Source organism: Mobula birostris, chromosome 26 (assembly GCF_030028105.1).
Source record: "Mobula birostris isolate sMobBir1 chromosome 26, sMobBir1.hap1, whole genome shotgun sequence".
Classification (NCBI taxonomy): domain Eukaryota; kingdom Metazoa; phylum Chordata; class Chondrichthyes; order Myliobatiformes; family Myliobatidae; genus Mobula; species Mobula birostris.
In genome coordinates this window covers 46,976,630-47,001,731 of record NC_092395.1, presented here as the reverse complement: position 1 = coordinate 47,001,731, position 25,102 = coordinate 46,976,630, and the positions used below count along the sequence as shown (strand labels likewise).

At 42.9% G+C, this 25,102-nt stretch overlaps 1 protein-coding gene across 1 annotated transcript in view; it reads right to left on the bottom strand.

The window, feature by feature from the left end:
• Window positions 1-12,168: 12,168 nt before the first annotated feature.
• The window catches only part of ankrd24 (ankyrin repeat domain 24), a 90,994-nt gene continuing 78,060 nt past the window's right edge, over window positions 12,169-25,102 (bottom strand). Inside the window, exons 17-21 of the mRNA XM_072244359.1 lie at window positions 24,350-24,471; window positions 19,746-21,269; window positions 17,882-18,046; window positions 13,641-13,706; window positions 12,169-12,246 (exon numbers count right to left, since the gene is read on the bottom strand). Coding sequence (XP_072100460.1) covers window positions 12,169-12,246; window positions 13,641-13,706; window positions 17,882-18,046; window positions 19,746-21,269; window positions 24,350-24,471 — 1,955 coding nt within the window. The remainder of the gene's footprint in view (window positions 12,247-13,640; window positions 13,707-17,881; window positions 18,047-19,745; window positions 21,270-24,349; window positions 24,472-25,102) is intronic.

The following is a 25,102-nucleotide window of genomic DNA, read 5'->3' as shown; positions in this document are numbered from 1 at the left end:
TTAAGTTCCTTGGCATCCACATCACCGAGGACCTCACGTGGTCTGTACACACCAGCTGTGTAGTGAAAAAAGCACAACAGCGCCTCTTTCACCTCAGACGGTTGAGGAAGTTTGGTATGGGCTCCCAAATCTTAAGAACATTCTACAGGAGCACAATTGAGAGCATCTTGACTGGCTGCATCACTGGCTGGTATGGGAACTGTACCTCCTTTAATTGCAAGACTCTGTAGAGAGTGGTGCGGACAGCCCAGCGCATCTGTAGATGTGAACTTCCCACTATTCAGGACATTTACAAAGACAGGTGTGAAAAAAGGGCCCAAAGGATCAGTGAGGACCCAAGTCATCCCAACCACAATCTGTTCCAGCTGCTACCATCCGGGAAACGGTACCACAGCATTAGAGTCAGGACTACAGGCTCCAGGACAGCTTCTTCCACCAGACTGATTAACTTACGCTGATTTGAGTATATTCCTATGCTACATTGACTTTTCTATTTATTATAAACTATTATAAATTACTATATTGCATATTGCACATTTAGATGTAACATAAAGATATTTACTCCTCATGTATGTGAAAGATGTAAGAAATAAAGTCAATTCAATTCAATTCAAAACATCTGTTTCCAATATGAGTCAATAATTAAACACGGTAGTGAACTGAGGCAATATGCCACAGGATTAGATGACAGTGGCTTGGTCCTTGAAGACGTATTCTACAATATAGCTCTCTTACATTGAAAAGAAAAGCTGCTGGAATTAGGGAAATATACATACCTTCTGTGCTTCTCCAGTAGTGAGCTTTTGCACATTCCTAAGGTCAACTGTACAAGTAATGGTAACCATCCCTATGTTCCTCCACCTCTCTTTATCATTAAAACTCTCTCTAAATTGGTCATTGTCCAAGCTTTCAGTCAGTTGCCCAAGTATCCAACTTCCACTTCATGTGTTAAAATGATGAATAAGAGATGGGAAGTCTGAGCAGAGGTACTTCAGTAGCTGGCTGGCTGCAAGGCTAAAAGTGGAGTTGGGGAAAAGAGGTGGAGATTGGAATTTCATAAGGATCAGGGCTGCCCCCAGTGCTGTTTCACATAGTTTTAAGGACACGAGTTTCATTATTGTAGATGCAAGAGGCAGGCAGCGGACACACTTACGGGGAGTTTTAGATCAGGACATGAGGGAGTCAGGGGTGGAAAATTATCCTGGTTGAGATCATTGAGAGGGATGGGAGGAAGCTCAAATGGTACATATATCACCATAGGCTAACTGAATTAGTTTAATATGAGTGTAATCAATCATCCCATTATTTGTCTTCAATATTAAATTTTGTTTTATAATACTACTGTAAAGATTTTGCTACATCAGAAATACTATTTCTTCTTGTCTTATACTCTGCCAATTTTACTCTCCAGTGATTAGAAAAAGGGCATCAGATTATTTGGTACAGTAGTTAATACCACTGTTTCACTGCTCAAAGTACCCAATTCAGTCCTGACCTCAGATGCTATCTGCATGGACTTTGCATATTCTCCCTGTAATCATGTATGTTTTCCCTGAATGCTTCACTTGCCTTCCACATCCCAAAGATGTGTGGTTGGTGCATTAATTGTAAGTCATCTTATACTGCGCTTAGCGGCAAAAAGTATCTAAATGGAGTCAAGTTAGGAAAAGGGGAAGTACAACGAGATCTAGGTGTTCTTGTTCATCAGTCACTGAAAGCAAGCATGCAGGTACAGCAGGCAGTGAAGAAAGCTAATGGCATGCTGGCTTTCATAACAAGGGAGTTGAGTATAAGAGCAAAGAGGTCCTTCTGCAGCTGTACAGGGCCCTGGTGAGACCACACCTGGAGTATTGTGTGCAGTTTTGGTCTCCAAATTTGAGGAAGGACATTCTTGCTACTGAGGGAGTGCAGCGTAGGTTCATAAGGTTAATTCCCAGGATGGCGGGACTGTCATATGTTGAAAGATTGGAGTGACTGGGCTTGTATACACTGGAATTTAGAAGGATGAGAGGGGATCTGATTGAAATATTATTAAGGGATTGGACACGCTGGAGGCAGGAAGCATGTTCCCGCTGATGGGTGAGTCCAGAACCAGAGGCCACAGTTTAGGAATAACATTTAGAATGGAGTTGAGGAAAAACTTTTTCACCCAGAGAGTGGTGGATATATGGAATGCTCTGCCCAGAAGGCAGTGGGGGCCAAGTCTCTGGATGTTTTCAAGAAAGAGATGGATAGAGCTCTTAAAGATAGTGGAACCAAAGGTTATGGGGAGAAGGCAGGAACTGGATACTGATTGTGGATGATCAGCCATGATCACAGTGAATGGCGGTGCTGGCTCGAAGGGCCAAATGGCCTACTCCTGCACCTGTTCTCTATTGTCTACAATGCCTTTTTCGTAATGGCACTTACGTGCTGGACCCAGGACAGATCTTCTGCAATGATAACATGAGGGATTTAAAGATGCTGACCCCCCCATGAGGACTCTCTCATGGGCCTCTGGTTTCCTCCTCCTGAAGTCAATAGTCATCTTGGTCTTGCTGGCATTGAGTGACAGGTTGTTGCTGTGTCACCACTCAGTCAAATTTGCAATTTTATTTAGATAAAGCTCCAACTTCACCATTTTGTGTTGGATTTTTCACCCAGTGACACAAAGTTTCAGATCAATGATCCTTCATCAGTGCTACACAATTTTACAAGTAAACATCTTTAAGCCTGAACAGTAGCTGGGAAAGGGGCTAAAACAAGAAGGGGAAGCAGGAGGGATCAAAAGATGAAGTTGTCCATGGTGCAGAACAATGTATATGACAAAGGGATAAGTATACAAATAAAAGATGGATGGAGAACAAATGTAAAAGCTGCTTTTGGTTTGGCTATCAAGGATGCATGATCTAAATTACACCAGCAAAATAAGCTCAGCTATTCAGAACTGTAACTGTTTATTCAGAGAGACTGGGTGCAGTAGGTCTAAAGAATGTAGATAACATCTTCAGACAAAAATATCAATAATTTGTTTTTGTTGATACAGTTATTTCCTGTTTTGTAGAAGGCAATTTGGGAACAGAACTTTCAAGCTCCTAACAATTCCAAGATCTATGAAAGCATTTACAACATTACTAAATAGCATCGACACAAGAAATAAAGGCAAAAGAGGCTGATAATGTCCTTTGTGCTCCCTCTGCTGATTTGAGCGTTAGCCGCAGCTTGCTGGCCATAACCCATTTATTGAACAGTTATAGTCCAATAGACCCGGCCGGTGGTGTAGTGGCATCAGTGCCGGACTTCGGGACGAAAGGTCCTGAGTTCGAATCCAGCCGGCTCCCCTGCACAATTTCCATCTGTGCTGGGTTACGAGCTGGTGATCTCTTTGGAAACTCACCCGGCAGAAGGCAATGGCAAACCACTGCTGTAACTGGCCTCGTACGCGGTTCCCGACTACGTCAGAGAGGCGTGGAGGGAAATGTCCGCTAACCGGAGAAACTCTGGATGCGACTTACCTTTTTTTATAGTCCAATAAAGTATTGATTGCATATTGGACATAATGAAGGCATTATTTGCGACTCTAGCATGACACATGAGCAGAACAGGAAAAGCAAATGGCATAATTATGATGGTGGCATGTTTGGTTTATGAAATGTTTTATAAATATACTTGCATTTATATACAGACTCATGACATAACTCAGAACATAACTATTTGTTAAAGGTGCGGGAGGAGAAGATGGCAGTGCGCCGCGAGTGCACAGCTCTGTTAAATAGGGGCCGTGGACAATTCTGATTTGATGGAGAATGGATGTGAAAACACAGAGGAACATCTGGAGAAATTTCTGAAACGCCCATTCACTGCTGTCATTACTGTGTGGTCGTGAATCTTTTGGAGGGTAGGCCTCAAAATCCCCGGCCTTGCCTATTTTTGGCGACCGAGAAGGAGGTCGAATCATTCGGACAGAGATGGCACTCAGTACTCGGTGTCGGAGAGCTGATCAAAACTCGAAGTTTTCGGATGACTCAGAGTCGGACTGTGGTCGGCATGGCAGGGAGAGTCTTTCTTCCTTCTCCCGTCTGCGTGAGATATGGGACATTTGAGAAACTTTGAACTTTATTGTGCTCACGGAATTCTTCATCAAGTTATGGTATTGTTACACTGTTTGTAGCTATATGTTATAATTATGTGGTTTTGTCCGTTTTTTCAGTCTTGGTTTGTCCTGTGTTTTGTGATATCACACCAGAGGAAATAATGTATCATTTCTTAATGCTTGCATTACTAAATGACAATAAAAGAGGACTAGCGTGTCTTCATAATCATAACACCGCTCATGAACTCAGTCACTTGGAAATGCAATCATTGCCATTTACAGAAAATGCAGAAACTATTTAATGTATTACAAAATTTCAGGAATAGCAATAAGCTGAGTTTGCATCTGTTATCTTTGATTCTAGATGGGGGAGCAAGGAATGAATTATAGGAAAAGGGTTGACCTGGGATATCCAGGTGCCTACAAGTCAAAAATATAGTTATCCAGGATTTCACAGATCCGTTTTTTTATCCTGGAAACCTCCAAGGGGCTTGCCTTCACCATTTTACATGTATGGAAAAAACATGGAAGAGGGGGAATTCCATAGGACCATAGATAAAAGAACCAGTAATAAATTCTGTAAAATATTCAATAGAAATTTCTTCACCGAGAACTTGATACTCTTGACAGCTTGTGATAATGGCATGGATAATTTTTGTGGAAGGTATGACTTGTACAAAAAGGATAGGTTACAGCTGAAACCAAGTGGGGCCAATATCCTTGCAGGAAGGTTTGCTGAGGATAGGGCAGTTACTGTACAAGCAGATGCAGTGTTTAGTGAGACTGTCAGGACGGAGAGGCAGATGATAGGACAAAATTGCAGTCAGTGAGATGAAGTGTAACATGGGGCCAAAATTGATAAGAAGGATGCATACAGGACTGAAAGTATTATATTTGCATGCATGCAGCGTTAGAATAAGGCAGATGATCTTGTAGTGCAGGTATGACATTGTGGGCATCACTGAGTTGTGGCTGAAAGAAGGTTATAGATGGGAGCTTAACATCCAAGAATACACTTTGTATTGAAAGGACAGGCAGGTAGGCAGAGGGGGTGGGATGGCTCAGTTGATAAAAATGAAATCAAATTCTTAGAAAGAGATAACATGAATCAGAAGATGTAGGATCCTTGTGGGTAGAGTTACGAAACTGCAAGGGTAAAAAGACCCTAATAGAAGTTATATACAGGCCTCTGAACAGCAGTCAGGATGTGGGAAACAAATTACAATGGGAGATGGAAAAGGACAATGTTATGATAGTGGGGATTTCAGTATGAAGGTAAATTGGGAAAATCAGTTTGGTGCTGAGAGAGGGAATTTGTAGAATGCCTACAAGATGTTTTTTAAGAGCAGCTTGAATTTGAGCCCACTAGGGGAAAGACGTTTGCGGATTGGGTGTTGTGTAAAGAACTAGATTTGATTAGGGAGATTAAGATGAAGGACCCCTAGGAGGCAGTGATCATAATATGATAGAATTCACCCTGCAGTTTGAGAGGGTGAAGACAAAGTCAGATGTATCAGTATTACAGTGCAGTAAAGGGAATTACAGAGGCATGAGAGAGGAGCTGGCCAAAGCTGACTGGAAGGGGACACTAGCAGGGATGATGACAGAACAGCAATGGGTGGAGTTTCCGAGGCAATTCAGAAGGCACAGGACAGATACATCCCAAACATTCTCAAGGGAGAAGCAGGCAACCATGACTGACAAAGATGGCATAAAAGGAAAAGCGAGGGCATATAATATAACAAAAAAAAATTGCGGGAAGTTAAAGGATTGGGAAGCTTTTATAAATCAAGAAAAGGCAACTAAAAATATCATAAGGAGAAATAAGATGAAATATGAAGGTAAGCTAACCAATAATATAAAAGTGCATACCAAATATTCTTACAAATTATATAGAGTAAAAGAAAGTGGATATTAAATTGTTGGAAAATAACATTGGAGAGGTAGCAATGGGAGACAAAGAAATGGCAGACAAACTTAACGTTTTGCATCAATCTTCACTGTTGAAGACACTAGCAGTATATCAGAAGTTCAAGATTGTCGGGGCTGGTAGTGAATGTTCTTGCTATTACTAAGGAGAAGGTACCTGGAATGCTGAAATATCTGAAAGAAGATAAGTCACCCGGACCAGATGGACTACACCCCAGGGTTCTAAATGAGGAAGCTGAAGAGATTGTGGAGATCTTTCAAGAATCACCTAGATTCTTGAATAGTTCTGGAAGACTGGAAAATTGCAAATATAATTTCATTCTTTAAGAAGGGAGGAAGGCAGAAAAATTAAATTATTGGCTAAATAGCCTGATTTCAGTAGCTGGGAAGGTATTGGAGTCTATTATTAATGATGAGATGCAGGGTACCTGGAGGCATATGATAAACTAGGCCAAAGTCAGCATGTTTTCCTTAAGGGGAAATCTTGCCTGACGAATCTGTTGGAATTATTTGAGGAAATAACAGCATAGATACACAAAGGAGAGTCAGTAGATGTCATTCACTTGTACTTTCAGAAGACCTTTGACAAGATGCTACTTAATAAAATGAGAACCATGGTATTACAGTAGAGATACTAGCAAGGATGAAAGATTGGTTGACTGGCAGGATGCAAAGTGTGGGAATAATGGGGGCCCTTACTGGTTGGCTGCTGGTAATTCATGGTGTCCCACAGGGTTCAGTGTTCGGACTTTTTACGTTGTATGTCAACGATTTGGATGATGGAATTAATAGCTTGGTGGCCAAATTTGCAGATAATATGAAAATAGGTGTAGGGGCAGATAGCGTTGAGGAAGCAGGAAGTCTGCAGAAGGACGTAGGGCAGATTGGGAGAATGAACAAAGAAGTAACAAATGGAATATAGTGTAAGGAAGTGTATGGCCATGCACTTGGTAGAAGGGATAAAAGTATAGATTATTTTCTAAATGGGGAGAAAATGCAAAAATCAGGGGTGCAAATGGTCTTGGGAATCCTTGTACAGGATTTCCTAAAGGTTAAATTGCAGGTTGAGTTGGTGGTATGGAAGGCAAATGCAATGTTAATATTCATTTTGAGAGGACTAGAATATAAGAGCAAGATGCAATGCTGAGGCATTATAAGGCATTTGTCAGACTACACTTGGAGTAATATTCTGAGCTGTTTTGGGCCCCTTGTCTAAGAAAAGATGTGCTGGCATTGGAGAGGGTCAAGTAGAAGTTTCCAAGAATGATTACAAGTATGATTCCAGGAATAAAAGGGTTAACATATGAGGAGCATTTGATGGGTCTAGGCCTGTACTCATTGAAGTTTAGATGTATGAAGGGGGATCTCATTGAAACCTATCAAATATTGAAAGGTCTGGATAGAGTGGATGTGAGGAAGATGTTTCTAATAGTGGGTGAGTGTAGGACCAGAATCAGAATCAGAATCAGGTTTATTATCACCGGCATGTGACGTGAAATTTGTTAACTTAGCAGTAGCAGTTCAATGCAATACATAATCTAGCAGAGAGAGAGAAAAAATAATAAATAAAATAAAACATAATAATAAACAATTACATATATTGAATAGATTTCTTAAAATGTGCAAAAACAGAAATACTGTATATTAAAAAAAAGTGAGGTAGTGTCCAAAGCTTCACTGTCCATTTAGGAATCGGATGGCAGAGGGGGAGAAACTGTTCCTGAATCACTGAGTGTGTGCCTTCAGGCTTCTGTATCTCCTACCTGATAGTAACAGTGAGAAAAGGGCCTTCCCCTGGGTGCGGGAGAACACTGCTTTTCCGCAGTCTCAGAATAGAACAGAGATAAGGAGGAATTTAGTTAGCCAGAGGGTAGCGAATCTGTGGAATTCAATGCCACAGAAAGCTGTGGAGGCCAAGTCATTGAGTATATTTAAAGCAGAGGTTGCTAGGTTCTTGATTAGTCAGGATGTCAAAGTTTATTGGGAGAAGGCAAGAGAATAGAATGGAGGGGGATAATAAATCAGCCATGATGAATCAGTAGTGCAGTCCCAAAGGGCAGAATGGCTAATTCTGCTCCTATGTCAAGCAACACACATAAAAGTTGCTGGTGAACGCAGCAGGCCAGGCAGCATCTCTAGGAAGAGGTGCAGTCGACGTTTCAGGCCGAGACCCTTCGTCAGGACTAACTGAAGGAAGAGTGAGTAAGGGATTTGAAAGTTGGAGGGGGAGGGGGAGATCCAAAATGATAGGAGATGACGGGAGGGGGAGGGATGGAGCCAAGAGCTGGACAGGTGATAGGCAAAAGGGATACGAGAGGATCATGGGACAGGAGGTCCGAGAAGAAAGACAAGCGGGGGTGGACACAGAGGATGGGCAAGGAGTATATTCAGAGGGACAGAGGGAGAAAAAGGAGAGTGAGAGAAAGAATGTGTGTATAAAAATAAGTAACAGATGGGGTACGAGGGGGAGGTGGGGCATTAGCGGAAGTTAGAGAAATCAATGTTCATGCCATCAGGTTGGAGGCTACCCAGACGGAATATAAGGTGTTGTTCCTCCAACCTGAGTGTGGCTTCATCTTTACAGTAGAGGAGGCCATGGATAGACATGTCAGAATGGGAATGGGATGTGGAATTAAAATGTGTGGCCACTGGGAGATCCTGCTTTCTCTGGCGGACAGAGCGTAGATGTTCAGCAAAGCGGTCTCCCAGTCTGCATCGGGTCTCGCCAATATATAAAAGGCCACATCGGGAGCACCGGGCGCAGTATATCACCCCAGCCGACTCACAGGTGAAGTGTTGCCTCACCTGGAAGGACTGTTTGGGGCCCTGAATGGTGGTAAGGGTGGAAGTGTAAGGGCATGTGTAGCACTTGTTCCGCTTACACGGATAAGTGCCAGGAGGGAGATCAGTGGGGAGCGATGGGGGGGACGAATGGACAAGGGAGTCATGTAGGGAGCGATCCCTTCGGAATGCAGAGAGAGTGGGGGAGGGAAAGATGTGCTCAGTGGTGGGATCCCGTTGGAGGTGGCGGAAGTTATGGAGAATAATATGTTGGACCCGGAGGCTGGTGGGGTGGTAGGTGAGGACCAGGGGAACCCTATTCCTAGTGGGGTGGCGGGAGGATGGAGTGAGAGCAGATGTACGTGAAATGGGGGAGATGCGTTTAAGAGCAGAGTTGATAGTGGAGGAAGGGAAGCCCCTTTCTTTAAAAAAGAGGACATCTCCCTTGTTCTAGAATGAAAAGCCTCATCCTGAGAGCAGATGCGGCGGAGACAGAGGAATTGCGAGAAGGGGATGGCATTTTTGCAAGAGACAGGGTGAGAAGAGGAATAGTCCAGATAGCTGTGAGAGTCAGTAGGCTTATAGTAGACATCAGTAGATAAGCTGTCTCCAGAGATAGAGACAGAAAGATCTAGAAAGGGGAGGGAGGTGTCGGAAATGGACCAGGTAAACTTGAGGGCAGGGTGAAAGTTGGAGGCAAAGTTAATAAAGTCAACGAGCTCTGCATGCATGCAGGAAGCAGCGCCATGCAGTCGTCGATGTAGCCAAGGAAAAGTGGGGGACAGATACCAGAATAGGCACGGAACATACGCTCTTAAACTTTTCAATCACAAACCTGCCTGTCCTGGCCGACCTATTGTCTCAGCTTGCTCCTACCCCACCTAACATGTTTCTGCATACCTCGACACGGTTTTATCCCCCCTTGTTCACTCCCTTCCTACCTATGTTCGTGACACTTCTCACGCTCTTAAACTTTTCGATGATTTTAAGTTCCCTGGCCCCCACCGCTTTATTTTCACCATGGATGTCCAGTTCCTATATACTTCCATCCCCCATCAGGAAGGTCTCAAAGCTCTCCACTTCTTTTTGGATTCCAGACCTAATCAGTTCCCCTCTACCACCACTCTGCTCCATCTAGCGGAATTAGTCCTTACTCTTAATAATTTCTCCTTTGGTTCCTCCCACTTCCTCCAAACTAAAGGTGTAGCTATGGGCACCCGTATGGGTCCTAGCTATGCCTGCCCTTTTGTTGGCTTTGTGGAACAATCTATGTTCCATGCCTATTCTGGTATCTGTCCCCCACTTTTCCTTCACTACATCGATGACTGCATTGGCGCTGCTTCCTGCACGCATGCAGAGCTCGTTGACTTTATTAACTTTGCCTCCAACTTTCACTCTGCCCTCAAGTTTACCTGGTCCATTTCCGACACCTCCCTCCCCTTTCTAGATCTTTCTGTCTCTGTCTCTGGAGACAGCTTATCCACTGATGTCTACTATAAGCCTACTGACTCTCACAGCTATCTGGACTATTCCTCTTCTCACCCTGTCTCTTGCAAAAACGCCATCCCCTTCTCGCAATTCCTCCGTCTCCGCCGCATCTGCTCTCAGGATGAGGCTTTTCATTCTAGGACGAGGGAGATGTCTTCCTTTTTTAAAGAAAGGGGCTTCCCTTCCTCCACTGTCAACTCTGCTCTTAAACGCATCTCCCCCATTTCACGTACATCTGCTCTCATTCCATCCTCCCGCCACCCCACTAGGAATAGGGTTCCCCTGGTCCTCACCTACCACCCCACCAGCCTCCGGGTCCAACATATTATTCTCCGTAACTTCCGCCACCTCCAACGGGATCCCACCACTGAGCACATCTTTCCCTCCCCCACTCTCTCTGCATTCCGAAGCGATTGCTGCCTACACGACTCCCTTGTCCATTCATCCCCCCCATCCCTCCCCACTGATCTCCCTCCTGGCACTTATCCATGTAAGCGGAACAAGTGCTACACATGCCCTTACACTTCCTCCCTTACCACCATTCAGGGCCCCAAACAGTCCTTCCAGGTGAGGCAACACTTCACCTGTGAGTCAACTGGGGTGATATACTGAGTCCTGTGCTCTTGATGTGGGCTTTTATATATTGGCGAGACCCGACGCAGACTGGGAGACCGCTTTGCTGAACACCTACGCTCTGTCCGTCAGAGAAAGCAGGATCTCCCAGTGGCCACACATTTTAATTCCACATCCCATTCCCATTCTAACATGTCTATCCACGGCCTCCTCTACTGTAAAGATGAAGTCACACTCAGGTTGGAGGAACAACACCTTATATTCCGTCTGGGTAGCCTCCAACCTGATGGCATGAACATCGACTTCTCTAGCTTCCGCTAATGCCCCACCTCTCCCTCGTAACCCATCTGTTACTTATTTTTGTACACACATTCTTTCTCTCACTCTCTTTTTCTCCCTCTGTCCCTCTGAATATACCCCTTGCCCATCCTCTAGGTCCCGCACCCCCCCCTTGTCTTTCTTCCCGGACCTCCTGTCCCATGATCCTCTCGTATCCCTTTTGCCTATCACCTGTCCAGCTCTTGGCTCCATCCCTCCCCCTCCTGTCTACTCCTATCATTTTGGATCTCCCCCTCCCCCTCCAACTTTCAAATCCCTTACCCACTCTTCCTTCAGTTAGTCCTGACGAAGGGTCTCGGCCTGAAATGTCGACTGCACCTCTTCCTAGAGATGCTGCCTGGCCTGCTGCGTTCACCAGCAACTTTTATGTGTGTTGCTTGAATTTCCAGCATCTGCAGAATTCCTGTTGTCTGCTCCTATGTCGTTTGGATTCACTTAATTTGAAGCAAATAAGTATGAGAAAATACAGATGGGCTGGGGCATTGGAGAATTGTATAGAGCATAAATAAAAGTTTGAAGCATTTTGACTAACTCTATCATTTCAGAGCTGTAGGGTACTCTGTATTTCTAAGCTTGTCTTTTCCACCTCCATCCTCCCACTGAGAATTCCCAATGTCCAACGTGTGAGATGTTCCGGCTTCTCCCATGGATACTGGCTTGTTGTCCCAAGGAAATTTGTACCTGCTGTTTGGATGTGGAAGCAAATGAATTCTATTAATTGAGTGTCATTAAGTATTTTCACTTTATTAGTTTGGTCTTTGTACATTGCTAACTGATCCATCCACCATGCTGGCTTCAATTTCCCATCCTATCCACTCACAAAGATAGGCTCCATACCACAGGGCCTGTTTCCCTGATTCCCTTTAAACTATAGCTTGCCTAAGTAGAGAAAGCTGGAGATAATATGTACCAAATAATTTTAACCTTGTCATTACGAGTAATAAATAACTTATTATCAATAAAGTACTGAGTCATCTTAAAAAGTTTCACATGGCTTGCTCATGATGTTTATGCATCCTTAAGATTTGAAGTAACATGTTTTGAACATCTTCGTCCATTCGACCCTACAAGAAGAGAGAACAACCAATCAGGTCACTAAATTCGGACACATTTCCTTTTGATTGCAGTTACATAATACACTGTAAAAGAGCATAGTAATTAATGATGGAATCTGTCATTCTCCCCCTGACTTATCCCCTTCCTCTTGCATGCAGAGCTTCAAACCAAACTCTGCAGATGTTATTGCTTCCACTTGAATGTATTGTTGAAATGAAACGATCAGCAAGGATGGCATGCAAAACAATGTTTTTCACTGTACCTTGGTATATCTGATAATAATAAAACAATTTACAAATTTTAATGATTTCAAGCACAATTATGAAATAGGTTTTGCCTCATTCCCAGCAATTTTAAGCATTAGAAGACGGAGCTTAGGAGGGATAATGGCGCCTAACAACTTGCATCTTCAGAAACAGCTCTTTATTATCTTTATTTTTCCCTTTCAGGGTTCTTTTGAAGACCCCGACCTGGAGTTACACGCTGACTTCAGTTCTTTGCGGGAATGGGACCTGTTCTCGGGGTTCCACGACTGGCCACTATTCGACATGCTAATGGTTTGGCCTGGGAGTCTCGATCGTGTTTGGAAGACCTCGGGGCTCTGGAGACAGACAGATCGAGGGTCGGTGTCATAGCAGGAGACTCATGTGTCGTCGGGGAGGCCAGAAAATCTTTTGTTGTGGGCCTGAAGACCCAAGGTCTTTGCGATCTTCAGACACAGAGCTCGAAAGAAGCAACGAAACGGACTTTTAACATCGCAAACCAGCGGGTTGTTGTTATATCTCCTGCTCACTGTGAGAATGGAGGACACCTCCCTCTCTCTTGCCAGGGAGAGAGAGAACTTGTGGTTTGTTGAATTTCAGATGAAACGCGAAGCCTTTGGGGTAACTTTGGTCTGTGTCTTTGCTATCGCTTAGCACATGCTTGGGCTCGGTGACGGTACTGATGCCCTTTTTTTTGCTGGTGGGGGGAGGGGGGGATCATTGCTTGCTGCTGCATACACATGGGAGGGGGGAGCTGGGGAGGGACTTTGGGGTTCTCATGTTTAACTGTCGTTCATTCTTTGGGGCACTTCTCTGTTTTCATGGATGTTTGCAATATACATCCTGTTTTCCACATAATGGAGAGGTTAGAAAATGTTATTGGTAAACTTTTGATAGTTATCATCATCTCCCTTGCAGGGGCCCACCATCTGCCCAATCAGAGTCAAAGCCAATGAAGATGGAGTAAACAATGAATACATGATAATTAGAAATGGAGACCACCTGCCTCCAGTGCAGACTAGATCCCTTAAATAGTTAAGTCCAAAAGAACCATTCTCTCCAAATTTAAAAAACTGTAATTCTAATACACAATCATCTAAATCAATGTTAAAGTATGATTTCAGCACTGAACTCCTTACCTGAACCGCATAAAGGAGATGTGATCGGTAGATGGTCACAATGCCTCTATGGTCACTCTCGGCTTGCTGTCAAGAAAAACAGACCTAATTTTATTGGCTCAGACAATGGCATTCTGTGACAAAGTGATTGAGAGTATTCTAAAGTGACAAAATCTACCGCCAGTCGTTGTGCCTGGCCAAAAGACAAAGAATTGTGAATGGCTTCAAACATCTTGGAAAGGAGATTACTTCACCCACACGAAGCAACGGAAGCAGCTGTTGATTTTGTTAAATGGAACTCATTCAGATTCATTCCACAAAACAACCTTTTAGAGTAGAGCTGAGGAACTATTTAAAACATAATGAATTTAAGATATTTGAGGGAAGGTAACATAAAACTTCCATCATGGGGGTTTTACCTACATTTCTATTTGGTTGCACTGGAGGTTCATTGATAAAGATTGATTACTACTAATGGTCAATAAATATCAGAACCAGATCCTTTACCAGTGAATGAAGGATCTTGGCCCTAAAACATTGACTTTTTATTCCTTTTTATAGATGCTGCCTATCCTGCTGAGTTCTTCCAGCATTTTGTGTGTGTTACCCTTTATCAGTGATATCAGGAAATGGTAGAAAATTCAGAATCCTTTCTCATAAAAAAAGTGAGAGTTTGAGATCAAATTAAACTTTCAATTCAAACTTGGAAACAAATTTATTATCAATGGTTATAAATATCACCATATACAACCCTAAGATTCATTTTCTTATTTATATATTCAATGAATCCATACTAGAATAATAGCCATAACAGAATCAATGAGAGACTACACCCACTTGGCCGTTCAACTGGTTTGCAAAAGACAACAAACTGCAAATACAAAAAGAAAGAAATAAGAGATAAATAAATAAGCAACAAGTATTGAGAACCTAAGATAGTAAGTCCATAAGTTGTAGGAACATTCCAATGATGGGACTAGTGAAGTTGAGTGAAGGTATCACCTTTGGTTCAAGAGCCTGATGGCTGAGGGGTAATAATTGTTCCTGAATCCAGTGGTATGAGTCCTGAGACTCCTGTTCCTTCTTCCTGATGGGCAGCAGCAAGAAGAGAGCATGTCTTGGGTGGTGAGAGTCTCTGATGATGGATGCTGCTATCCTGCAATAACGTTTCGTGCAGATGTGATCAATGGTGGGGAGGGCTTTATCTGTGATGGACTGGGGTGTATTCATTACTTTTTGTAGGATTTTCTCTTCAAGGGCATTGGTGTTCCCATACCAGCCTGTGATGCAGCCAGTCAATATACTCTCCACTACACACCTATAGAAGTTTGTCGAAGTTTTAGACATCATGCCAAATCTTTGTAAACAAGTAAGTAGAGGTGCTGTCATACCTTCTTCATAATTGCACTTAAGTGCAGGGCCTAGGACAGGTCCTCCAAAGTAATAGCACCGAGGAATTTAAAGCTGCTGACTCCCTCCACTTATGTAGTCAACAGTCAGCTCCTTGGTCTTGCTGACGTTGAGTAAGAGGTTGTTGTTACGACATTTTCCCTCCTATATTCTGAGAATGTTTAACTTTGCTTCTTGAGGAAATCAAAAGATTTAAACCCTAATGATTGAATTTCACCTGCAGATCAGATACTAAATAACTTAATTAATACTCTACATGAGAAAATCTGCAGATGCTAGAAATTCAGGCAACACACACAAAAGGCTGGTGGAACGCAGCAGGCCAGGCAGCATCTATAGGAAGAAGTACAGTCGACCTTTTGGGCCAAGACCTTTTATCAGGACTTACTAAAAGAAGAGATAGTAAGAGATTTGAAAGTGGGAGGGGGAGGGGAAGATCCGAAATGATAGGAGAAGACAGGAGGGGGAGGGAAGAAGCTAAGAGCTTGAAAGTTGAATGGCAAAAGGGATACAAGGCTGGAGAAGGGAGAGGATCATGGGACAGGAGGCCTAGGGAGAAAGAAGGGAGGGGGGGAGCGCCAGAGGAAGATGGAGAGCAGCCAAGGAGTGATTGTGAGAGGGACAGAGAGAGAAGAAAAAGGGGGGAAATAAAAATAAATAAGAGATAGGGTAAGAAGGGGAGGAGGGCATTAACGGAAGTTAATTCCATCAGGTTGAAGGCTACCCAGACGGAATATAAGGTGTTGTTCCTCCAACCTGAGTGTGGCTTCATCTTGACAGTTGAGGAGGCCATGGATTGACATATCAGAACAGGAATGGGATGTGGAATTAAAATGTGTGGCCACTGGGAGATCCCGCTTTCTCTGGCGGACAGAGCGTAGGTGTTCAGCAAAACGGTCTCCCAGTCTGCGTCGGGTCTCGCCAATATATAGAAGGCTGCATTGGGAGCACCGGACACAGTATATCACCCCAGCCGACTCACAGATGAAGTGTCGCCTCACCTGGAAGGACTGTCTGGGGCCCTGAATGGTGGTGAGGGAGGAAGTGTAAGGGACAAATGGACAAGGGAGTTGCGTAGGGAGCGATCCCTGCGGAAAGCAGAAAGGGTGGGAAAGATGTGCTTGGTGGTGGGATCCTGTTGGAGGTGGCGGAAGTTACGGAGAATTATATGTTGGACCCGGAGGCTGGTGGGGTGGTAGGTGAGGACAAGGGGAACCTTATTCCTAGTGGGGTGGTGGGAGGATAGGGTGAGAGCAGATGTGTGTGAAATGGGAGAGATGCATTTGAGAGCAGAGTTGATGGTGGAGGAAGGGAAACCCCTTTCTTTAAAAAAGGTCATCTCCTTCGTCCTGGAATGAAAAGCCTCATCCTGAGAGCAGATGCGGTGGAGACGAAGGAATTGCGAGAAGAGGATGGCATTTTTACAAGAGACAGGGTGAGAAGAGGAATAGGCCAGGTAGGTGTGAGAGTCTGTAGGCTTGTAGTAGACATCAGTAGATAAGCTGTCTCCAGAGATAGAGACAGAAAGATCTAGAAAGGGGAGGGAGGTGTCAGGAATGGACCAGGTAAACTTGAGGGCAGGGTGAAAGTTGGAGGCAAAGTTAATGAAATCAACAAGCTCAGCATGCCATAGTCATAGTCATAGTCATAGTCATACTTTATTGATCCGGGGGGAAATTGGTTTTCATTACAGTTGCACCATAAATAATTAAATAGTAATAAAACCATAAATAGTTAAATAGTAATATGTAAATTATGCCAGGAAGTAAGTCCAGGACCAGCCTATTGGCTCAGGGTGTCTGACCGTCCAAGGGAGGAGTTGTAAATTTTGATGGCCACAGGCAGGAATGACTTCCTATGACACTCTGTGTTGCATCTCGGTGGAATGAGTCTCTGGCTGAATGTACTCCTGTGCCCAACCAGTACATTATGTAGTGGATGGGAGACATTGTCCAAGATGGCATGCAACTTGGACAGCATCCTCTTTTCAGACACCACCGTCGGAGAGTCCAGTCCCATCCCCACGTGCATGCAGGAAGCTGCGCCAATGCAGTCGTCGATGTAGCAAAGGAAAAGTGGGGGAGGGATACAAGTATAGGCTTGGAACATGGCTTGTTCCACAAAACCAACAAAAAGGCAGGCATAGCTGGGACCCATATGGGTGCCCATGGCTACACCTTTAGTTTGGAGGAAGTGGGAGGAGCCAAAGGAGAAATTATTAAGAGTAAGGACCAATTCCGCTAGACGGAGGAGAGTGGTGGTAGGGGGGAACTGGTTAGGTCTGGAATCCAAAAAGAAGTGGGGATCTTTGAGTATTGATTTCTCTAACTTCTGTTAATGCCTCTCCTCCCCTTCTTACCCCATCCCTTATATATTTTTATTTCCCCCTTTTTTTTCTTCTCTCTCTGTCCCTCTCACAATCACTCCTTGCCAGCTCTCCATCTTCCTCTGGGCTCCCCTCCCGCTTTCTTTCTCCCTAGGCCTCCTGTCCCATGATCCTCTCCCTTCTCCAGCCTTGTATCCCTTTTGCCATTCAACTTTCCAACTCTTAGCTTCTTCCCTCCCCCTCCCCTCTTCTATCATTTCAGATCACCCCCTTCCCCTCCCACTTTCAAATCTCCTACTATCTCTTCTTTCAGTTAGTCCTGACAAAGGGTCTCGGCCCGAAACATCAACTGTACCTCTTCCTAGAGATGCTGCCTGGCCTGCTGCGTTCCACCAGCACTTTGTGTGTATTAATTAATACTCTGTTCTTTCTTAATTCTATTTGTGACTACCAATGATAAACTTTGTATTTCCTATACCCATGTTACCTCTATCCTGCTCCTAGAATGACTGAAGGAAATACTTACTGCCAGCTGCTGCTGCAGCAGTTTGATCTGCCTCTGTAAGGACTCTGTGTGCTGCTGGTTGTATTGAGAGACTGGTTTAGGAGGGCGTGCAGCAGCACTAGTCCGCACTGACAAACTGCTCAAAGCCTCTTTCAGTTTGGAGACCTCTTTTGAGAGTTCAGTTATCTACAAAAATATGAAAATAAACCCAGCAGTAGTAAACATTCTGTGGACACCATAACATGATGCTAACATAGAAGTCAGGTCTATTTAAGGTAAGTAAGATTAATTTATACCACACCTTCATCTAACTATATAATCACACAAGCTTTTGGGAATGGGGTTAAAACCGAAGTGCTTTATGGGCATTTTGGAAATTCAAATTCCTATTGATGGAGGGTGGCACACTAATCATTATAACAAAAATTAGATTCAGAAATTGAAGATATGGATCCTAAAGAGTCAACTACTGCATGAAATGGCAAAATGCTATTAGCTGAACGTTCATAAATCGAAGAACATTCATAAGTTAAGTGATGCTGAATTCACAAAGGATTAGAAGACCCATCTTCTTTGAAAATGATAGAGACAAAATCAGGGAATCATATGTGCCTGCCTGCAAAATGTGGCACGTCTTCAGATTAACAAGTTCGGTTTCCAAACAACATTTGTTGTTTACCAGGGGTAATATCATTGTGGTTAAGCTGGTACCCTGACCCCTGGACCATTTATTTATGGACATGTTCAAATACCACCTCTGCAACTGCAAAATTTAAATTCAAATTAATAATTAAATTTGTAATAGAAACCCAACCCAACAATGATGATCATGAAACTACCAGATTGTTCACTAATGTCTTTCAGAGATGGAAATTAGCCATGCTTACACCATCTGCATGTGACTCTCAACACACTATGTCAGGTCTACTGTCATATTGGCATCTATAAATCTGGATTACTGATGAGAAAGCAAGTGTTGAAATTTGAATTTGAGCTGCTAATAAATTGATAACTTTAAGCTAAAGAGGATGCCGAACTGATTCACCAGGATGTTGCCAGTGTTGGAAAAACCTGAGGTGTGGGCAAGGCTGGAGTTTGCTTTCTTTGTTGGGATAAGAGAGACTTAATGAAGGTGTGTAAAATTATGAGAAGCTCAGAGAGTGAAAGCAGGAAAAACAGTGTTAAATGTAATTGATAGAAAGATTGCAGAGAAATTCACCCAACAATAAAGCTGGGGAAGTCACTGACTAATTGGCGGTGGATCCAGAAATCCTTATTATGCTTCGAAGCACCCAATGAGCACTAAAGGCAATGCATCTTTAATGGTAACAGATTATTAGCTGCGGTGTGGGCACAGCTAAAAAGCTCTTTTATTGATGGACATGATGGGCTCTTTCTGATCTTGTGCTGTGCAAAAGTCTATTCCACAATATCGTTAAAAATAAACTGGAATAGCCTTTATTTTTTCATACTTCTTATTTTTACAATATGGCATTATGGAAATATAACTCTCTATGGATGGACCCAAGACCAGTTGCAAAAGGAGGAGGGTTGGGCATGGCACTAGCAACTTCAACCTGCAAAAACCCAGAGCTGCAGAAATGCCAACAGAAGCTCCAAAGACCTCATCCCTGGGAGAGGAAGGATACACCAAGAAGATAGGTTATACCTGGGGACAAATTAAAAGACTGGCCCAGGACAGAGGACTCCTGCGAGATGTTGTTGGTGGCCTATGCCCCAGAAGGGGTGATGAGCTTAAAAGAATTATGGAAATATGGGAATATAATTTCAGAATTGCATTGCAAACACAGAAACAGACAGAGACATGAAAAAATATTGAATCCACAACATTGAAGACTCAGAGGTTAGCAAATTCTTTCAATACCTTCTTATCCTTTTCCTTAACAACTGTAGTCGAGTCCTCAATAAGCTTATGCAGTTCAATGATCTTCTTTGACTCAGATTTTAAGTCATCGAGCTGTTTCTTCACCACAGCCACCTCTTCCTCAGCAGCATGCTTCTCACTCTTCATGAAGAGTGCCTGTCTCTGTACCTGGAACACCTCTGTGCAGGTCTTCTCATGCTTTTTGGTCAGATCATTTAACTTAATTATCAAAGAATTTATCTCGGCCTTCAGAGAGGAAGTAATCTTCTCATGTTCTTCCTTTGGAATGGTTTGTTCTTTAGTTATCTGCAGTTCTTCTTGGTGTTGGGACATTTCCTTTTCCTTCAAAGTCAGTTGATCTTTCAGACTGTTTATCATCTCATTTGCATCCCATAAAGATTTCTCAAGTGATTCCTTTGTCTTGTCGTGTTCATTCTTAGGTACAGAATTCTTCCTTTGGTCACCTATCTCATTTTGCAGCCTTGTGATTTCTTGCTGAATTTCGCTGTGTTTTACTTCTAAATCTGAGTACTGCTCATTAGCTTCTCTGAGGGAACTACTTAACCTCCCTGTAACGTCTTTGTGCTCCTCTTTTGGAATATGTGTAGAATGAACTGATCTGAGTTCTTCAGCTTTCTTTTGGCATTCTATTTGAAGCTCTCTGCACTTTTCCTGCAATTCTTCATGGGCTTTCATTAGCTCTTCAATCTGCTCTTTGACTTCTCTGGATGATTTAGCACTATTTTCAATGGTCTCCCCAAATAGGTTTGTTCTCAGTTCCTTGAGTTCATCTTCTACTTTGTTATATTTTTCTGTCAATGAGGAATTTTCTTTAGAAATTTCTTCAAGAGATGTACCTAGTGAAATCTTCATTTCTTCATACTCTTTCAAAGGAACACTATCAGTCAAAGTCTTCTCCATTTGACACAATTTTTCTTCCAATTCTTTCACCTTCTTTTCTTCCTGTCCTTTGGTTTCAAGAGCTTGGAGAAGCTTCATTTTAACATTCTCTAACTCATGATCAGTCATCGATTTTGCTCCCTCAATGTTTACTGCAGCTTCATTTTGTACCATAGAAAGGATTCCTAATTGCATCCGCTCTTCAAGTTGATGAATCTCTGCCATTGCTACTTCATATTTCTCCTGAGTTTCCTTCAATTTATTTCTGAGATCTTGTGCATCTTGGCCTTCAAGCTCTACCATGACTTTCAATTCTGAGTTCACATCTTTGGGTGGACATTCTGCCTTCAGGTCTATTTTGGCCTTGAGCTCGTCAAGAATTACTTGCAGCCTTTGAACTTCTTGCTTGTGCTCCATTTTCAATTGCTCATACAGTTCCACTGGGACTAAGTTTCCAGAGGTTGCTGAATTAACTCCCTCCAAAATCTTAGCTTGAGACTCTTCATACTGTTCCTTCAACTTTGCAAACTCTTCTTGTAACGAATCGTAGAGAAGAACTGGAATAAAATCGAGACTTTCTGAAGAATCGTGTTCATTTGCTTCTTTCTGGAAATATTCCAACTCCTGAAAAATAGGTTACAAAATTGTATATCTTAAATAATGGCTGGAACAAGATAGGTAGATTAATGACAAAACAAAATCCTTCTTACATGGCTCTACACATAAAAGTTGCTAGTGAACGCAGCAGGCCAGGCAGCATCTCTGGGAAGAGGTACAGTCCACGTTTCAGGCTGAGACCCTTTGTCAGAACTAACTGAAAGAAGAGATAGTAAGAAATTTGAAAGTGGGAGGTGGAGGGGGAGATTCGAAATGATAGGAGAAGACAGGAGGGGGAGGGATGAAGCCAAGAGCTGGATAGGTGATTGGCAAAAGGGATATGAGAGGATCATGGGACAGGAGGCCTAGGGAGAAAGAAAAGGGGGGGGGAAGCCCAGAGGATGGGCAAGGGGTATAGTGAAAGGGACAGAGGGAGAAAAAGGAGAGAGAGAGAGAGAAAGAATGTGTGTATATGTGTTTTGCCTGGCCTGCTGCGTTCACCAGAGTTTATAAAGGTATAGTCTGGCAGCAAATAAAATCAAGTGTGGGATAATTGGTAGCAAATCAAAATTACAGGATCTTTATCTGAACACACAAAGCATTCATTAACAATAGTGATGGCACAAATAGAGGTAAATGATATCAACTAATAGCCACTACTGAAAGTGGCTGCAATGTGACCATTGCTAAGAACTGAATATATCAGGGTTCTTGATCCTTCAGAAAGACTAGCAGAACAGTCAGATGATGAGGGGCTATCTCTAACAACAAAAGATAGTTCTGAGAAAGGATCTTAACTCAGATCCTTCCTGATAAAGTTTCGCAGCCCAAGACATTGATTGTTTATTCATTTCCATAGATGCTGCCTGATTGCTGAGTTCCTCCAGCACTTTGTATGTGTTGTTCTTAACTCAGAAACTCAGTTTGGTTGGAGATAAGGAAATATACTGGATAGAAATCATTGGTGACAGTAGTCTACAGAACCCAGTTAATAGCAATGTTGCTAGACAGACCATCAGTTGAAAGGCAACACAACACTTACGGAGATATTTGATTATGCTACGCAGTAATCTGGGCTAACTGGCATAGGCTTTTAAGTCAATTCCTAAATAATGCACCTTGGAATTAAAAATCAATTCAAGAAAGTTAGCATGCAGGAACAGCAAATAATTAGGACAAGAAATGTTAAATTAGTCTTTATTACAAATGGGTCTAGAATATAAGAATATGGAAGTTTTAATGCAGTTTTACAGACCTTTGTTAAGGCACAACTGAAGAACTGTGCTCAGTTGTGTTCTTATTTAAAGAAGAATTTACTTGCATTAGAAGCAATGCAATAGAGGTTCCCTGGGTTGATTTTTGGTTTGTGGAAGTGGTCTGATTTGGGAATGCAAGTGTTTCATTTTGACAAACTCAGCATGGCTTTATGGGAGCAGGTCTGTTTTACAAGCCTGATTGAATTCTTTGAAGAAGTGACAATACAAATTGATGAAGGTAGAGAGTGGGTGGATGAATTTTAGTAAGGCGATCGACAAGGTTCCCCATGGTAAGTACATCCTTAAAGACAGGAGGTGTGGGATCCAGGAAACTTGGTTGCATGGATTCAGAATTGGGTAGATAGAGTGAATTCTGTCTGGAGGTCAGTGACCAGAGGTGTTCTACAGGGACCTGTTATGGGATCCCTGCTCTTTGCGAACTTTATAAATAACCTGGATGAAGAAGGTGGGTTAGTAAGTTTGCAGATGACACAAAGATTGGTGGAGTTATGGACTGTGTAGAAGGTTATCATAGGTTACAACAGGACATTGATAGGATGCAGAGTTGGGCTGAGAAGTAACAGACAGACTTCAATCCAGAAACATGAGGAAGCCTGCAGATGCTGGAAATCCAAACCAACCCACACAAAATTCTGGAGGAACACAGTAAGTTCAGCAGCGTCTATAGAAATGAATATATAGTTGACGTTTCAGGCCGAGACCCTTCTTCAGATTTCAATCCAGCAACTTGTAAAGTGATACACTTTGGAAAGTCAAACTTGAAGGCAGAGTATAAGGTCAATGGCAAGACTTAGCAACGTGGAGGAGCTGTCCATGGTCCACGTCCATAGATCCTTCAAGGTTGCCACACGAATTGATTGGATGATTAAGACCACCTTCCGGGGCTTAGTAAGTATGCTGGCCTTCATTAGTCAGCTGACTGTGTTCAAGAATCACAATGCTGCAGTTCCACAATCTCTGATTACACCACACTTGCAGTACTATGCTCACTTCTGTTTGTCTCATTCGAGGAAGCTTTGGAGAGTGTGCAGAGGAGATGCTGCCTGCATGAGAGAACATGTCTTACCAGGAACGGTTGAGTGAGCTAGGACTTTTTTCTTTGGAGCGAAGTACAATGAGAGGTGACTTGAGAAGTGCATAAGATGATAAGAGGCATAAGTAGGGTGGACCGCAGGGCAGAAATGGCTACTTTGTGACAGCATAATTTTAAAGTGATTGGAAGAAAGTAGAAGGGGGATGTCAGATGTTTACAACAGACAGAAGTGGTTGAGTGGAACACAGTGCCAGGAGTGGTGGTAGGGGCAGATATGTTCGGAACAATTAAGGGACACTCTAGACAGGCACAGGGATGAAAGAAAAATGGAGGGCTATGTGGGAGACAAGGATTAGATTAATTTTGGAGGAGATTATAAGGTCAGCACTATAGCATGTCCAATGGTCCTGTACTGTTCTATGTTTTCCTACAGCTTATAAAAATAAGATGACTTTTTCAAAAGTATAAACTTCTGATGAGGCTTAACAAATTTGCTGTTGGGAGGAAAGATCCCTTAGTGGGGGATCTAGTACAAGTAGAAATCCTTAGGATACAATAATGACCATTTAAAACTAAAGAGAATTTTTGGGGGGAATTTTCTAATCAAGAGAACTACACTTGGTGAGTAATTAAATTTATTCAAAGTTCCCACTGATCAGCAATATACCTATATATTCATGATATTCAATGAAGCTCATTTTGAAGTGTGCCATAATCATAAGAGCATATTCCTTAACTCCTCCCACCACCATTATTGGAAGGTCAAATAACAAGATCAACTTCGGAGCGTTTGTTACCTGGAGTCTTCCTAGTAGCTCTTGATTTTCAATTGTAAGACTCTGTATTTGCCTCTGCAGAGTCCCAATCCATTCCTCACTGGGCTGATTAAGACTACTTTCTGAAAGTAGATTCTCAGTCCCTGAAACCATAAAATAACAGTGAACAATACAATGGAGAAGCTTGAAGGTTAATTCACATCACAGCTACAACAAAAGATTACTGATGGTCACTTTCCAAGCAACTGCACACCATAAACAGTTAACATCAGTGAGAAGCAATGCCAAATCAATTATATTCCAGTGACACCCAGTGTCATAGCAACTGTATGACACTGAATCGCAGTGATCTCCACTGTCGGGAAAACGGTCCCAGTGAAAGGCAGTGCCAGGAGAAGAGTTCACAGTTACTTGCGCCGCTAGGGAAGATGCATACCAGTAATCTCCAAAGCCAAGGGAACTGTGTTTCAATAAGTGACAGTAGTTTCCCAGTGACACCTAGTACTAGAAACTGAATCTCAGTGACAGTTGGTAACAGAGAAATATTTCCTGATACACTAGTGATTTGGAGCATGGTGCTCAGAGCCAGACAGAGGACAGCATGAACTCCTTACCATCACCACTGGCCGGTGGCTTGGCTTGCGCTGCCTGAGACCAGTGAGATAAACCCAGGACTGGGTGAAATACTTACAGCCTCGGCTCATCCTAACCTCCTCCGGCACAGTTCTGCCTCCTAGACCAAATCTTGGAGAAAACCGTGGTTCATAGATGAAG